Here is a 17746-nt window from a genome sequence, read left to right on the forward strand (position 1 = left end):
TTTTTGTTCATATATTATTTATTTAATCATGTTTGTTTCAGTTGTTTTTTTGCAGATATAATATTGTCGCACTTTTAAACTCTAAGAATGTGTCGACTTTCAGCTATTGTTTATTATGATGGAGAAATTCGAGAAGATGAAATTGGCGTTGTTTTCGTATCAAATGAGCGTGTTAAAATATCATTCAAATAACTCTTGAGGAGCTGATAATGAAGATTTCGAGGAAGGGTTTATGTTGGAAGTGGTAGAAGAATGTCGTCGTTGCAGTACAGATTTCCAACATCATTATTGCCATTAACTTATACAACGTTCGAACTATCTAACAATGATGATGTTGAAATGATGGTTGGTTCTCAAAGTAATTATTCAGACGTCGATATTGAGATGTATGCAAAGTTTGTTCAAGTGCGTGCTGTTCGGGGTCAGTCATTAAGTTCTCACTATGGGTTGGCTGAACAAGTTGATCAAGTTGACAACCCGACTACAATAATATGTAATGATTTTAATGTCATAATGAGAAATCCGCATCATGGTGCCATCACATCAACTTCAATGGGGAGATATTCATCCGTAACTCCTTACGATATGTACCGAAGTGGGTCCACGAACAATCTGTATGGCAACATCGTGTCCAGTTCAAGGGGAATGCATTCATCTACAAATTTTTTTGACCTTAATATGGAGATGTTATCGACGCAACAATCTGTGCAGTTTCCATTTGACACGATGACTTCAAGCTCCAGTGGGAGGCATTCAACTACGAGTTTTTTTGATCTCAATGTCGAAATGCCTTCTAGTTCAAGGGGAAGACGTGTAAGTAGTAGGTTCTTCAACCTAAATGCGGAGAGCATGGAGGAACCATCATCTCCACCAGAAGAACCGCTTCGTGATTCTGGTGCGGATGATGCTGAGACTGGACTATTCATTCACCCAGAATCACCGCAATTCAACTTCGATGATGATGATAATGTAGATGAAGTTCCATCAAATGTGGCACAAACTGACCCTCCAGCACATATGTATGAAGCTGATTATGGTGCAATGTACGGGCCAGAATTTGCGAATATGTCTCATCTCGGTAACTATGGATATTACTCATCAATAAATAATGGTGAATTATCTTTAGGCATGAAGTTTTCAAGCAAAGAAGAAGCGATGATGGCTATAAAAATTATAATATTCGTAATTCTATTCAATCGAGAGTCAACCGCTCCACGATAGAAAAATATGTATGCTACTATATGCCCGACGCGAAAACGGATGCAATTGAATGGTTCGCGTATCGAAGAGGAAGAGGAAAAACAACAGATGGGAACTAACAGTGTACAACGGTCCTCACACATGTTGTGCTGGAGGGGTCAACCAAAATCATCCAAACTTGGACTCTGAAGTGATATGTCGAGCCATCATGCCCATGGTAAAAGCAAGCTCTCATATAGTTGTTGTTGTGTTGATTCCAGCTATATAATCATAGTATGTGTACACTGTCTCCTATAAAAAAGTTTGGTTGGCAAAACAAAATGCCATTGTCAAACTTAATGGCGAATGAGATCCATCTTACAACGAACTTCCAGACTGGTTTAGGCTGGTGCGGAGGTTGAATTCTGGGAAAATTGTGGACTTTGAAACCTTCTATGCATACCATAACGATCGAGTTCTTCGCGATCAATGCTCATTCTATCGGGTTTTTTGGACTTACCCACAGTGCGTTAATGTTGTCAAATATTGTAAGCCTGTGGTCCAGATCGACGAGACTTTCTTGTATGAAAAATACAAGCAAGTTTTATTATTGGCAGTTGTCCAAGATAGCAATCGCAACATTCTTCCAGTTAATTTTGCTCTTGTTGAAGGAGAAGATACAGATTTTTGGGTTTTTTTCCTCCAAAACTTACGTGCACATGTTATCACGAGGGAAAAAATATGTGTCGTTTCAGATCGCAGAGCTGTGATCAAAGCAACAATGAAGTCTTTGGGTCCAATGTGTCAACCACCTTTTGTCCAATATAGGTATTGTCTCCGACACATTGCTGCGAACTACCATGGAAGGTACAAGAAGAATGATGAGTGTCAATTAATTATGCGCATGGGTAAGTGAAACTGATGTAGTTTATTTTCTTTCGATCATTTTAATTTTGCAAAGAAAGCAAGTTAGTAAGTTATACATTTTTTGATCAGGTTACAAGATTTGCGGGCGAAAAACGATGAAGGATACGATTACATCAGCCTCGTTGATAAAGAAATGTGGACGAACGCATATGATGGTGGATATCGATATGGACAAATGATGACCAACTTGGCTGAGACAATCAATTCAACCTTAAATGGTGCACGTCACTTACCTATAGCGGCTTTGGTAAAAACTACATATTTTCGTTTGGGCGCTTTTGTGAAGCTCGGGGGACAAGCTCAAACCTGGGTACAAGGCGGTCATGTGTATCACCCTAGATTAGTTGCAGATCTACAAAAAAAATTGTTGCATCAAATGGAATGTCTGTAACAAGCTTCTCTAGAAGACATGAAATGTTTCATGTCATAGAGTTGATGAGTAAAGGAAAAGTTAATGCCAAATTTAAGTTAAATTTTAGTTGTTTAGATTGATCAACTAATTTTGCAAATATCTTTTAAAAAACAAATCATTTGCTTTGAGGATATAAATACAAAAGATTAGTGACTCATTCAGGACAATGAAAAATTGTCTTAAAAGGTGATGAGTAAAGTTTAGAAGCCCATCAAGTATAGAATCTTGGGTTAACATTAAGTTTTGGATTTAGAATAATCATTAGATTATATATTGCTTAGTTTAGTTGCGCACATGCAAAATAAGAAGGCTTTCCTTCTTATCTTCTCCGCAAACTGTATTTTCATTAATGTTTTTCCCTGTATGTGAATATATTATATGACAATCAAATCTATTTAATATGTCGACCTACAAATAACTATCATCACCTTAGGCGTTACACTAATATTAAAGATCAGTATATAAATCATCAAACATTAGTGTTGTAAACGAGCCGATTTGAGTTTGGGTATTGTTGAGCTCGACTCGACTCAAAACTCTAAAATGAAGCTCGACTCGGCTCGAAAACTCGTGATCCTAAAATTTTCAAGCTCGACTCGAACTCGAAACCAAGAATTGAAGATCAAAAAAAATCTTAAACTTAACTCAGTTGAAACTCAAACTCGAACTTGTACCTTAAGTACATGAAAACCTTATATTACATTTTTTTAAAAAAACTAACACATAAATGTTAATATTATTAATAATTTATTTTTTAAAATAAAATTTTAATATATTATTTTTTCGAATTGCTCGCAAGCTTTTCAAATCGAGTATCAAGTAACTCGTTTTAACTCGTTAAGAACTCGACTCGACCTTGAATATTTATCAAGTTTTGATTAAATCGATTTTAAATAACTTATGACCTATCTTGTCTCGTTTACAAACCTACCATACATGACTGAAGAAGAGATCTTAAACCCTTATCTCTCAGTCGATGATAATATTCATCATCTTTAAATAAACTCACTCTACATTTCATTCGTAAAATCATAGACCATAAATTTTCGTCTATGCTAAAAAAACCACCAACATATATAGTAACTACAATCTTTCCATAAACAAATATAAATAATTAGCAAACTTTGTAGCTTATATATGCATTTATATTAAATTCTAGTTTTTCTTTCTTTTTTTGTAGGGAAGACAAGTAGGGTTGGAGTGCATGGATGGATGGTCCAATCAGAGAGAAGGGCGTGCTGTACTTGGGTGCCCAACATCGTGTGAAGGAATCAACACTGCTAACCAATCCAAATTGGAATACAGGATGATCTCCGGTCTTGTCAAACACAAGTTTATATACAAGCTTAATGTAAAAATAAAAATAAATCTTCGAACTATATTATTTATCAATTTAGATGTTTTGACCGTAACGGTTAGAGTATAAGATTGATTAAATTATAATTAGTTAGTTAGATTTATTAATAGTTGGTTATGGTTTTGGGTTATATAAACCCAATAGATGTGAGTGAGCTATCAGATTTTATTGTAATTTGCTTCATTCAAAACACACTTTTTTCTGTTTCTCTTCTCTATATTCATTCTAGTCAATTACTAAACACTAGCCGTTTACATTCCTCACCATCGGTAATCTCTGGCCACCATGACACATTTCTCACATGGAATCATTTGTCAACGATCCTAATGTTGTTTTTCTTTCGCTGTTGTCTTTTGGATTTGTCGCCAATTTTACCACCACCGGTTATTTGCACTTCCTCGGTCGATGATCGGCTTCTTCAAGCACGAGCTTCATCCGCACTGTCACGTGATGATTGAGTTCATTCCTCTCAAATCGTTGCTGCCACAACGACTGATGTTGCATTTCTGCGATATGAAATCGTCGATTTGTTTCTTCAGTGAGATCTAAACCTTTATGGTTATTCTTAGCGTTGTTGCACTTTGATTCTTCTTTTTTATTTTTCGAGTGTGGTTCTTGGAGCTATAATCTGGTTTGTACTGGACATTTATGTTGTTGTTTTTCCCTATAGTTTCAGTTCAATCCAGCTTGCTTACGTTTGAGAGATACCTCCACAATTATATTGTCATTTACCTTTCAATTTGAGATCGACACATGATTGTGATTCATATTAGTTCTCTTATTTCTATAGTTTAGCATGCATGCACTGCATCGATGATATGGATGCATCAGATCTCAGATTCTTGGCTGCATGCAACTGTTGTTATTTGGCTTATGCTGAATTTGTTGTCCTGCTGCTCTTGAAAGCTGGTGCTCTGTTATGGCATGGTTCTATGATGGCTTTTTGGATTTCTTACTGATGCGTATCAATCTGAATGCCTAGAAACTGGTCGATGAAATGTCTTAATGAGTTACTCTGAAGTTTGTTGCTTAGCTTTTCCCTCTACGTGTCTTGTGTTGACGTATTTCTCTGGTTTCAATTTCGATTGGTGTGGACTGTCTCCTCTTGGTTGTGGTTCAATCAAACTTGAACTTGTTGGCGGCTATCAGATGAACGTAACCACTGGATGAGATCAAACTAATCTTATGTTTCTCTTTAGTGCTTTGGTTGATGACCAGTTTTGCTGATGGTTTTCAATGGAGTTTGTTGTAGATGTCAATTTTTTTGGCTGCTGTTTTAGTAAATATTTGGTTGCTTTAGTTCATTGCTGCTAGTGTTATTCGTTCGTATTGTGCTTTTGTTGCTACAAATTATTGATGGTTTGATTCTATGTTGACTATTGAGTGGTTAATACTCCTGAATTGAGTTGGTGCTTCTATTGTTTTGCTGGTTATGCTGGATTGTGCATTTTTCATGGTTTTTTGCCAGTTTCGTGGATATGAACAACATGAAAGAAAAGAAATTAACAACATGAAAGAAAAAAAAAGAAAAGTGAATAAAGTAGAACGGAAGAAGGCATTGTACTTTTGATTCTCGTCTAAAGTAGAACGGAAGGAGGCATAACACTTTCGATTCTCGTCTAAAGTAGAACGGAATGAGGCATCGCACTTTTAATTATCGTCTAAAGTAGAACGGAAGGAGACATCGCACTTTCGATTCTCGATGAATCACGTAAGTGAAAGGAAGAGATCTTTTAAGGAACTTTATATGGAAGAGTGAAGAAAGAAAGACATAATGGTGAATGAAGAGAATTTATTTCTTTACATAGAACCAGATCTTTCCATTTCTTGGCTGAGAACCAGCTCTTTCCATTTCTTGGCTGAGAACCAGCAACTCATTGCAACACTTCGTTTGTATCTTTTATTCAATAATAAACTACAAAAAAAAAAAGATCAATAACTTGAAGAGGTAGAGTGAATGTTAGAGTATAAGATTGATTCAATTATAATTAATTAATTAGTTAGATTTATTAGTAGTTGGTTATGGTTTTGGGTTATATAAACCCAATAGTTATGAGTGAGCTATCAGGTTGTATTGCAATTTACTTCATTCAAAATACACCTTTTATGTTTCTCTTCTCTATATTCATTCTAGTCAATTACTAAACACTAGTCGTTTACATTCCTCACCACCGGTAATCTCCTACCACCATGGAACCTTTTTTACAGTAATGGTCATTAAAAATTTTCATTAATTGACACGTATCACATTCTGATAATTTTAAAATAAAAAAAACTTATAAATATATTTTCTTTGAAAAAAATCTCAAAAGTTTTGAAAATTTTAAAAAAAATCTCAAAACTTTTAAAATCTTTATTTCAATCACTAAACTCATGTCGGCCGCCGCCCTCCACCCAACGACCAATAACTCCACGAATAACCACCCGAACAGGAGCCAACAAACGACGAATCACACAATCCCCAGAGAAGAACAAAGCTACAAATCACGACCCCACACAATCTCGACAGACAATCAACGAAGAGGATGGCGACTTCTGACTAGAGAGATGGTGAGGACGACGTCGGTGGCGACAATTTTAACCGACAAGGGAGGTAAGGTTAGGGTTATGATTAGGGATTTGAGATTTTTTTTGTAATTTAAGAGAAGTTATGACTTTTTAAAAAAATGATAATATTTTTAAGTTTTAAAAATAAAAATTTTAAATTACTTGAAAGTAATATGGGTCACTTAATATTTTTTTAACGGCCGTTACGGGGCAAGGCCTAAAGTGATAACATTCGTAATGTTAGTTACCTGAATTAACCTAACAATAATTTGACACTATTTTAAAAAATTAATATAGTTTGAACACTTATTTTTATATTAAACTTTGTATATAACAAAAAAATATTATAACTTAATGAGAAATCCTAAATTTATTTGAACAAAACAAAAGAAATAACGGTGTTTCTTTGGTTTAGGGTACCTATGGTATATATTCTTATTTGTCTGAGCTTTGGCCACTAAAGAAATCTTCCCTCGCCATTGATGTTCAGAGATTACTGACTAGACTAAACTAAACCGGCTGTGACCCATCGCTAATCCTTTGGGAAGCGTTTTTTTGGGCAGATGCACAACTTTAACCCTGAGAAATATTAACTGGCTATTGTCGGTTGTCAGTTTTGGGATTTATGGGCAACTGTATTGTTTGTTTGTTTGCATGTGAGCCTTTTTAACTTTAACTCAACTGTGTTTTGTCCTTAGCTTCAACCTTGTTTAAGCTAAGCATTGTTGGGATGGAGGGACAAAACAAAATGATATAATGACAAGATTAGTATCTAAGGTTTAAATAAATAGTAATTTTATTCTTTATTTTTTAAGGTATTATAATTTCAACATTTCAAAAATTTTATTAAAATAGTCTATGTTTGATATAAATTATTAGTTAACTAATATTTAACACATATTACTAATGTGACATTTTTACATGTGTTTAATTAATGATATGACATGTACCAAGTCACCCAAATCAAAGACATAACATGTGCCATAATATTACGAGTTGATTGTGTATTAATTCAATTAATTATTATTATTATAATATTTAAGAGATGTTAAATTCGAGTGCGCTTGGACACAAATACCAGGAACCAGGGCCACCATATTGGTTTTATAATTATTATCATCCCAATTTATGGGGTTATGGCACAAAGGGGGGAGGTTGGGGTTTTAACGTTAGGAATGTGGTTTGAAAAGTGATTATAAAGTGATTAGTGGTATATTCTAAAGTAGATCTCAGTCCTCAACTCTTTTCCCATTTCCAGTGTTTGATTACTTTGAACTTACACTTCTTTCTTTTGAGTTCGGGTTTCACATCCATTTATTTATGTGTTAAAAAGAAGAGACAAACAACTTTGTTGTTGTTTCATACCATAATATTACTGTCTTTTTAACCTTTTTAAAGATCTTGCATTGCATGTAGCTATTAGGTACGTTGGCAAAGCATTACAACATACTTCCTCGTATTACTCATCTCCATAATAATAATAATAATATAATAAGGGTAAACTATAGTAACCCATCACCCATGACCACATAACTATGAGGAGATTTCAATTTGACCATTGATCTTTTAATTTTGTTAATCAGATCACTTAACTATATAAATGATGTCAGTCAAGTCATTGTCGTTAACATTTGATGGTGAAGTTAATAAAATTGTTATAATTATACATTTGATCCTCAATACTTACAAATTTGATCCTCAATACTTACATATTCTATCAATTTGATCTCAAGTTCTGTTATACCAAATTGATAGAATGTGTAAGTATTGAGAACCAAATGTATAATTATATCAAATTTATTAATTGTCATGTCAACTCATTTAACATTTGAATTATTAAGTGATATTGAAAAATCAATGGTTAAATTGAAATTTCCCCATAGTTATGCGGTCATGGGTGTAGTGTACCCTAATAATAAATATAACGAATGTCTTATAATCTCTTTGAGAATCTATATTAGAAAAACGATTGAAAAGAATTAGTAGAATCTATGATGATGAGATCTCACCTGCAATCACCGTTTTCAATAGGAATGGGCATGGGTCGGATTTTTGGTCCATCCGACCCCGACTTTAGAATAAAGAATCTTTCACCCGAGATCCGACCAAAACAAGGTTTCACCCGATCCGAAACTGATCTCGACCCGATATATAACTTAAAAATCCGAATAACCTGACACGAAATAATAATAAAAATATTATTTTTATTCAATAAAAACAATGACTTAATTGAAAAATAATATATAAAAATATATTATTGTAATTATTCATAATTATATAAGGTAACATTATATATTTTTCGGATCGGGTCGGATATTTTTTACCCTAAACCCGACCCGACCCGAATATCACATTTAAAAAATCCAAACCCAATTTTTTTTTTAAAAAAAAAACCTAACCCGATCGGATCAGAACCCGTCGGATTTAAGTCCCGTGTCGATCCCTAGTTGGACACCTAGTTTTCAACTGGTTTATAACCCATACCTACATGACCCATTAAAGTTGATATTGTAAGTGAAAAAAGGCATGGCAGGCAGGCAAGGTTTCCTAAGAACGGCGAAGAAAGCTTCAAAGAACTTGGAATTTCAAACATCTTGGTTCTTTAACAGAAATTCACAGAAAATGTTCCTTTATTTCAAAATAAACCCATGCACTTTCCTTTAGGCTATACACAATGGAGGAACTATACATTGGTTGGAGGTTGAAAAAATGTGAGAGATTGTATGTTAGGAGAAGAGTTGTTTAGATGAGGCTTTAAATAGGGATGAACTAAAGGGATGGGTCGACATAGTCTTATATTTTAGAATTTTTTTTTATATTTTCAATTGATAATTTATTTTCGTTCCTATAATTTTATAAATTTGTCTCTTCTAAAACTTTAGAAGTTTATCCCTTCTATCATAAGATCTTGAGTTGGTCTGTAACATGAAGCGCCGTAATGTACATATAATTAAATAATTTTAAATAAGTAGATTTGAAGTTAAAATTAAAGGTAAAGTATACAAATGCTCCTCACACTATAGGGTATTGTTTTGTTGAATTCTTTGATTATTAAAAGTTACAAAATGATTACTCAATTATTCATATATTCCAAATTCGTCATTTTTCATTAAAAAATTTAACATCTATTTGAGTTGGACATTAATATACTGATTAGATATGATAAAATCATATTTTAATGATGTGTATTGGCATTGTCTTTCCTTTCAAGTACTTGCTCAACGATATAATGTTTCAAGCATTGACTCAATGACATAATGTAGACAAAGATTCGATCAACAAAATACAACTCAAACAATTTTAAAATAAGATTTTATCATATCCCAGTGAGTAGGTTAACGTCCAACTCAAACAGGTGCCCAATTTTTAACGAAAAATGACAAGTTTGAAAGATAATAATAGTCGGATGACTATTTTGTAACTTTTAATAGACATAGACTCAACAAAAAACACCTTATAGTCAATGGACTATTTTATTACTTTCAATAATTGAAGGACAAAACAAAATAATATCATATATTCGAGAGATCATTGGTGCACTTTATCCTGAAATTAAATAATTATAATATAGTTAGTAAGTAAGAGAGAGGAACCATCTTAGTGTAAAGTACGTTGGCATAAATGGAGTATTTCATTGAAGTATGTATGGCTGTGCAAGATGATATGATTAATAATCAACAGTTCAAGCTGCCCACCTAGAATTGTTTGTAGAATCCATACAAGATCGTCAAGCGCTACTTGATATGAACAACTAAAGAATCCATTTTTGTACTTTTGTTTTAGCTAACAAAGCCTACATGTTTCAGAATAGTCACAGCTAGCTACCACGAGAAAATTAATACTACGCTACACCATTTGCCCAACAGTAAAATTCCATTGCCCTTCCAATTATACAAGACCTGCAGAAGCCAAATTGCTTTTCAACAATTCCTGAAAAATCAGCGTTGCCCAACTTATCAACGAAAATGGCAAACATACACACATACACGTCGCCTTACCAATATAGGATTAGTATTGGAAACCGGTGATTATACTAAAAAAAAGAAAAAAAAGTGAAAAGGGAGAACATCACTAGTGATGAAAGTACCAGAAAAAAGATCCAGGGGAAGTGTCTTCCGGTTTTGGAATCAATTGTAAACGGATGGCGTTCCAAATCGGTTGCGAAGATCATCAATTCCTATCTCAAATGACTTAGAAAGCTCAGAAATGGAAGTTTTGCAAACTGATATCAATACGAGAAGACAATAAGATGATGAAATTTCACAATTCAAAGGTTAAGATGATGAAAAATGGTTTTGAATAGTAAAACCAGATGAATGATCCACAGGTTTATGAGCAACCTAATAAAAATTAGTTTTCATAATTCTTCGTTAGGGTCAAATTAAATTTAAACTAATCAGCCCACTCAACTAAGCGTAAAGAATGTAAAACATGGCAATAATAATAAAAGACCTCGTTGAAATAACACTAGCAATGAAAAGAAGTAGCTCAACAATACCACAAGATGCAGTGGCTTGGGTATCTGCCATGAATTCTGCATATGAAGCCTGAAATTAAACAAAAAGAAAGATGGATTACGTAACAATGAAGGAACTGGAAAGAAAATAATTAAGAATCGGAATATTTACTTTCATTGCTTCATGGCTGCTATCAATCTTTTCCGATATCTTCTTGTATTCCTTTTCAGCTTCCTCCATTACTTGTTGGCATGCTTGTGTCTGGATCTGTCAAATTAAAAAAAAACAATAAAAGTATACTTCTAACGGCATTTCAAATTCAGTTCCTTATTTCATGTAAATAATAAAACGGATCAAGCTGAAAACGGAGAGACAGAGAGAGACCTTGAAGCGCTTGTGGAGGCGAGATTGAGAGGCGTCGAAATCCATGAGAATCTCAGAGTGAGAGCGATCGATGAGGTTCCGCTTCATATCCTCCAACTGTGAAGATGCGAATTCCTTAAGATCGGAGATGCTGGTTAGGGTTTTGTTGTTAGGCAGTGAGGACTGGAGATTGAGGAAAGCGGAAGCTGATTTCGAATGGGAGGCGTTAGTTATATTCCTCTTCCTTTTGTTGAAAATGATTGGTTTGGGCGGGGACTGGTTTTTCTCTGGGGCAGGAGATGCCATTGGCAATGGCAATCTTCGATTGATTCTCCTCTGCATTTTCGTTTGCGGTCAGCGAGCTTGCTTTCAACTGAGTTTCTTCTGACTTATATTTTTAGTGCTAACGGATTGGCGGGGTTTGTTTCTCAAATTTGTTTGGTAACTTTTGTGGCAAAGGGATAAGGAACAAAGCTCGAGTATAGTTGAGCTTAATTAAATTTGGGAAGTTTAAATTTATTTCGACTTAGTTTGAAAATTTACGAGTTTATAATTATCAAATTCGATTTAAACTTAAAATCAAAAAATAAAGCTCAACTCGAATGTGAAATTAAAAATTGAAGCTCGAGTCGAGTTTGATAAAAACTTAAACTCGAAACATTCTCAAACTTAGATCGACTTAGACCTGAACCTTAAATACATAAACACATTATATTTTTAATTAAAAAAACCACATATAAATATTAATATTATCAATAATTTAATTTAAAAAATTAAAATTATAAAAATCATGGAGTAATATATTAGTTTTAAGTATTATTTTATAACTTTTAAATATAAAATGACCAAAATGTAAAAAATCATAATTTAATGACTGTTGGGGGGTAATTTATCCTTGTAATATCGACCAAGGTACATGTGGAACCAATGCTACACTATCAGAGCTAAGCCCAATATAAGTTTGAGTGTGCAACATTTTTGCATGCTCCAAAATAGACCTTGGCTTTGCATAAACCACAGTGGGTAAGCTTTACTGAAGCCATCCGTCCCAGATATGGACTCTGTACGAAGAACTCCAAATGACTTTGCCTTCCCAATCCCCAGAGAAGAGCAGCAAGTGCAAGTTCTTCCGTTAAAAACATAAGAAACAAGATGAATCATCAGCAGCAGATCCAAATGGAGATACCACTACTCAAAACAAGCCGGCTGAAGATAGGTCGCCACTGAAGAAAAGATTCGGAAAGGAATACGAAGACGAAGCTCGCTGTGCGTGGTTTTAAAAAAGACGAGATGTCGCTCGAAATAATGCTTCTCCAAGAACAGAGGGTCGGTTCCTTAAAGAAAATCGAAGTCGTCGGGCAGCCCGGTGTTGGAAAAACAACCCTTTGCAAGTCCATTCTCGAAAACGAGAGGGTGAAGAACTGCTACAAATAATCAATCTTATAATTTATCCAAAAATTGAACTTTTTGGCTGTTTGCTGACGATTTATTAAACAAGCATTGGTTGGTGGTGTCTCAGCCTCAGGTTTCAATTCATTATAGTATTATCTTATTAATCAGGGGAAAAGGACAAGATAAAAGACAGACGGTGGTCCCTGCCTGTCCTATGTAAATTGAATGAGTTGGATTTGTGATTTCCCATTCCGATATCTATACACATCAGATTCCTTCATGCAAATAATAAATAAAAAGTGGATGAGGGCATCTGGCTAAGGTGGTTTGGTTTGAAACTTTCGAAGCACCCCAATCAAATAGCTGAAATATTCATCTGGAATCAGGTTTAGTCTACTTGATTTTATATAAAAGTGAGTCACTTTAGCATGCGTTTATATAATACTGAATTCTGATATTTAAAAACAGTGTATGAATGAATTGTTTTCATGTTATTGATAACATTTGAACGACTAAATTCTGCAATTTTGGTAAAAACAAGAGAAAAAACAGTTCATGTTTGAATGATTACATTACAACAAATGACGAAAGAAAAGACAAGAAATACATGATTGAAAGATCACCCATGGTTGAAGATAAATAAAAAACGCAACACACTTTGGCAAACAAAAAGAAGAAAGAAATGCAGAACACGAAGACAAGTTGAAGTCTAATTGGAATGAGCTTGCCAGATTCCATTCAGATCGCATGGGCAGAGTGTGATCCTGGGGCTTCTAACATTCTCCAAATATTTCAAACTCGGAAACCTATCCTGCATCTCTTTCCAGTTCATTTTAAAACCCATCAAGAACTTCAACCTTAAAGTCTCCACCTTCCACTTCTCCCCTACCGGATCTTGTTCCAGGTAACTCAGTTTCCCGCCTCTAATCGACAGGTTCGTCAGGTTCACCATTTTCGACGGTAGCAGCCATTCCGGTGGCTTCGAGTAAGGGAAGCATTGGAGGTCCAAGTTCACCAGATTCTCAAGACCTTTAAGATCCTGTTGTTGATTTCCCGCTCGCCGCAAAGCAGCAGCCTCCATAAACTTGGCGACTGCAAACTTTAAAACACCATTTTGCTTGGCATTCTCCTCCCGAACCTTGTTGACTGCATTTCGGAAAACATCTCTCGGCCGCCTCCGGTTGTCTTGGTCTGTTGCTGAAATACTTGTCTTCTGCTGCTTCTTGGCCTTGGGTGGCGGCTGTTCGTTGCTACTTATCGGCATTCCCCTTGATCCCCACGCTATCCTTAGTTTTTTTAGTTCCTTAAACTTAACCAGAGACTCCTTTTCAGCATTAATATTGAAGCTCGTGGTGTTGACATTGATGCTTAGTTTTCTCAGTTTCTCTAACTTTGACAAGTCGACTAGAGTGCATGAATTTTTGGTATCCACAATCACAAAACCTTTTAAGCACTTCAAGATTCTTAAGTTCACTCAGCTTTCTGGGCACGTAATCAAGCAGATAGCACTCAGATAAATCCAAGTAAATCAGTTCCTTGAGTAGGCCTATCTTGTCTGGTAATCTCTCCAGGTTGTGACATGCTCTAAGATCTAAGATCTTCAAGTTTTCAAGCTGCCCAACAGCGCCGGGAATCTTTGGGATACCTGAAACACCTTGAAGACTAAGAAGCCTGAGATTCTTCATCTTCTTCAACGCTTTTAAGAAGTCGATGTCTTCGACTTCGATATGCCGAGGCCGCCCCGCCGTGGTTTCCCATTTGCCCATGTAAAGAACTTTGAGGGTCGTCATCTTGGAAAACCACTCCTTGGGTAAACTTGGAAACTGCTTACTCAAATTGAACAATGTCTGCAATTTGTCAAATTGCCGACTAGCCTTCATCAATGTTCCCCTGTCAGGAAAATTGAAAAACATCTGCAGCTTCACCAGATCTACAGGTAGCTGCTTTTCTTGCTCCTCCTGCTGCTCTCCTTCCTTTCCTTGCCCCTGCTTCTCTTTAGAGTTGTTTGATTCTTTATCATCTTCATCCTTGTCACTTCCTTTAAGATATGTAGAGAACCAGGGAGCAGCGGCTCCTTCAGACCTCACCATACATGCCTTGTTGCAGGCTGAAAAATCCATGGTGGGTTTTCCCTCTTGGTCATAGTCGAAGAAGACAGCCTTCTTGGCGAAACTGATCAAGCACGAACGAACAATCGGGTCCATCTTGTAGCTTCTGGGCTCTAATCTGTTCTTCTTCAAAACCGGCTGGATAAGTCCCTTCTCCACGTAAATCTTGAGAGTTTCATTTACAATGTCCTTCTCATCCATTTCTCCTTGGGGTGGGATTAAATTTTCCCCAACCCACCAAAATCTCAGAAACCTCTTCTTTATCTCGGAATTTTCAGGGAAAATTGCGAAACACAACAAGCAGAGTTTAAGCCTCTTATCTTCAAGGCTTCCATATTTTTCCTTAATTTCCTGGAAATAATAGCTTTCTTCAAAAAGCTTTTCACCGTATAAGTGAGGCAGGTCCCCTGTATCTCCGGTGGCAACGGTCGTCTGCAAACCCCGGTTACCTTCAGAATTTAATCCGGCCGCCTGATGTGGCGACGGGATCAGGATCTTGACTCTGGTGATGTTGTTTCTCAGCACACGTAGATTGTGCTGAACCTGTTTGGGTAACTCCTCTTTCTTCAGATCAGTCACGATGTCGTTGACATTGGCTTCAAGAGTTTTGAGTGGATCGCTTAGATCCTTCTCGAACTTCTCCAGTTTCTGGAACGACCGATACATATAATCGAGTTCTTTCAACAGTTTTCCCAGCTCGTGTAGCGCGTCCGTCTTCTTGTATCCCCCATCGCTTTTCGCATCTTTCCCCTTGTCGCTCTCGTTTTTTTGGTCCCCTGACCACCGTCCCCTTCGCCGCCGGTAGAGCTATCTGGCGGGGTTTCAGTCTGGTTTTTTGCCGCAGCGTTGGTGTCGACGGTGGTTTGCTGAGATGGATCCGCTTTCTTTGCATATTCTTCGGTAAGTTTGCACAACTTGGATATGCGATCGATTATATCTTGAATGGGTGAGACTGAGATAGTTGTTTTATCTGGATCCGAAGACATAGATAAGGCGATATTTCCTCGACGAAGTGAGAGTGGACAACTATGGAATAGAAGCTAAAGCCTCAAAAGAAGAAGGAAAACAACAAAGACTTCCTTTAGAGGCCAACAAAGAGATAACAATAAAGCTTAAGCAGCGTACCAGGTCTATCAAGGAGCAAGAAACTTCCGCCTTCCTCCGCCTCGCGCATGTTTTATTGATAATGAAAAGACACGAGGGTTAAATATTTTTTGGAGAGGAAACTTTATTTCATTATTTGCAGCGTTATGATATGACCGTATTTAATTAAAACGACGTCGTTTTAATCTAAAATATAATTTTTTCAAGAATTAAAAACGATGCCGTTTTAATGTAAGTTGTAATTTCATAACGTTGTTTATTTATTTAACGGCAGAGCGACAAAAAAATTATAAATTGAAAAAAAATTAAAAGTATAGTGAGTGAAATAGGAGAGAGTAAAGTATGGTTACCAAACGCGTAATTTATCCTTAAAATTAAGTATATCAATGATTATTAAATTATAATTATAAATATTAACGTTTAAATATAAAATAGTTATTAAATTTTTCAAATGATGATGAAATAATCATTAAGTTTTATTAAAACTTATCAAAAAAAATTAATAGAAGTAACTAGTTTTATTAAAAAATGAATATCCAAAATTATAATAAGAGTTCATAATTATTATCGTAAATTAGGATATTTTTCTAGAACATTAAAATTAGTCATTTTAGATCCTATAAAGACATACATGAAAAATGTTAAAAATTCAACAAAAATACTCGAAAAAAATATATACAAGCAAACCTGACTGCATCGACAAACGAACCACAAGAAATGATTAAGCTATTGAAAGACTACCGAAAACTGAAAATCATTGCGAGCGTCATGAGAAACTATCAACGGTCGAAAAATTGTGTATCTAAATTTAATCTAAGAGTCTATAGCAGGAAAGATCAACTAGATTACAAATAAGTGTCATTTTGATCAATCGTGACGTCGTCAAATCAAACCCTAAGAAAACATAAAATAAAAAATAACGGATAAATAACAAAAAAACGTGCCACAAAGATAGAAAAACGTGCCATAAAGGTAGAGATAAACGTGCCCCAAAGACATAATTATTCTTATAAAAAAAATAAAGAGAGAAGATAATCAGCGGTCAGAAACCAACATTAAAATCGATACTGTTGTCGGCTAAAAATGTTGATCTGATCAATAAAAAACAATATAAACTCTAAAAAAAAATTAGGAGAGATCAAAATTTATTTTTTATATCTCACAAAGATCATTTTATAATAATTCAATAAGTTTAATAATTATTTTTAACGGTTAAATCTACGAGATAATGTGTTGGAATTATTTATTTCACAAGATAACGTTCTCCTAAGATTAATTGCTGAAGTATGGCGAATTGCACAGTGTTGACCGTAGGTCGCCATGCCTTCCGGGCGACCTACGACCTGGCAGCTTCAGACGTCCCATGCACAACCCAACCCATAGGTCGCCATGCACTCCCAGTGACCTCCTAGGTCGCCATGCACTCCGAGCGACCAAGGAGGTCGCCATGCACGCCCGGCGACCTTGTCTCCTTGCATGGCCATGTGATATTTCTGCACGTCCCAGTTATGACATGCAGGGCGTGCAAGGGTTAAAAGCTTGGTCGCCGGGCATGCATGGCGACCTCCTTGGTCGCCCGGAGTGCATGGCGACCTCCTTGGTCGCCCGGAGTGCATGGCGACCGGGAGTGTATGGCGACCTATGGGTTGGGTTGTGCATGTCCCATGCACACGATCATTCCCTCGTCAGAAGCTACCACGTCGTAGGTCGCCCGGAAGGCATGGCAACCTACGACCAACTGTGTAATTCGCCCTACTTTAGCAATTAATCTTGGGAGAATGTTATCTCATGAAATAAATAATTCCAACACATTATCTCGTAGATTTAGCAATTTTTTAACTCCTAAAACTTCAATAACAAAAAAGTCATTTTAGTATAATTTAGTATTCGCTTGGACTTT

General features: G+C 35.8%; 2 protein-coding genes across 4 annotated transcripts; both read right to left on the reverse strand.

Moving 5' to 3' along the window:
• Positions 1 to 10826: 10826 nt before the first annotated feature.
• Positions 10827 to 11557, reverse strand: LOC120141901. Its single transcript, XM_039156668.1, has 3 exons — positions 11264 to 11557; positions 11051 to 11146; positions 10827 to 10969 (listed from the first exon to the last, which is right to left on the reverse strand). Exons 1-3 carry the CDS (start codon positions 11546 to 11548, stop codon positions 10832 to 10834), a joined length of 519 nt encoding a protein of 172 aa, XP_039012599.1. The 5' UTR covers positions 11549 to 11557; the 3' UTR covers positions 10827 to 10831.
• Positions 11558 to 13534: 1977 nt separating this feature from the next.
• Positions 13535 to 15939, reverse strand: LOC120141899. 3 transcript variants are annotated; one of them, XM_039156662.1, is made up of 2 exons: positions 15868 to 15939; positions 13535 to 15768 (listed from the first exon to the last, which is right to left on the reverse strand). In XM_039156662.1, the coding sequence occupies exon 2, from the start codon at positions 15406 to 15408 to the stop codon at positions 13969 to 13971; it is 1440 nt and encodes a 479-aa protein (XP_039012593.1). In that variant the 5' UTR covers positions 15409 to 15768; positions 15868 to 15939; the 3' UTR covers positions 13535 to 13968. The 3 variants fall into 3 exon arrangements, with proteins under 3 accessions (XP_039012593.1, XP_039012594.1, XP_039012592.1); XM_039156663.1 differs by having other exon boundaries at positions 13535 to 15712; positions 15868 to 15914; XM_039156661.1 differs by having other exon boundaries at positions 13535 to 15782; positions 15868 to 15911.
• Positions 15940 to 17746: the final 1807 nt, after the last annotated feature.

Source organism: Hibiscus syriacus, unplaced genomic scaffold, assembly GCF_006381635.1.
Source record: "Hibiscus syriacus cultivar Baekdansim isolate YM2019G1 unplaced genomic scaffold, ASM638163v2 tig00110816_pilon, whole genome shotgun sequence".
NCBI lineage: Eukaryota > Viridiplantae > Streptophyta > Magnoliopsida > Malvales > Malvaceae > Hibiscus > Hibiscus syriacus.

Coding starts and splice junctions, on each gene's coding strand:
- LOC120141901 (XM_039156668.1), bottom strand. CDS start 11,548: ATGGCATCTCCTGCCCCAGAGAAAAACCAGTCCCCGCCCAAACCAATC. Junction 11,147..11,263: donor GCCTCCACAAGCGCTTCAAG/GTCTCTCTCTGT, acceptor TTAATTTGACAG/ATCCAGACACAAGCATGCCA. Junction 10,970..11,050: donor GCAGCCATGAAGCAATGAAA/GTAAATATTCCG, acceptor GTTTAATTTCAG/GCTTCATATGCAGAATTCAT.
- LOC120141899 (XM_039156662.1), bottom strand. CDS start 15,408: ATGTATCGGTCGTTCCAGAAACTGGAGAAGTTCGAGAAGGATCTAAGC.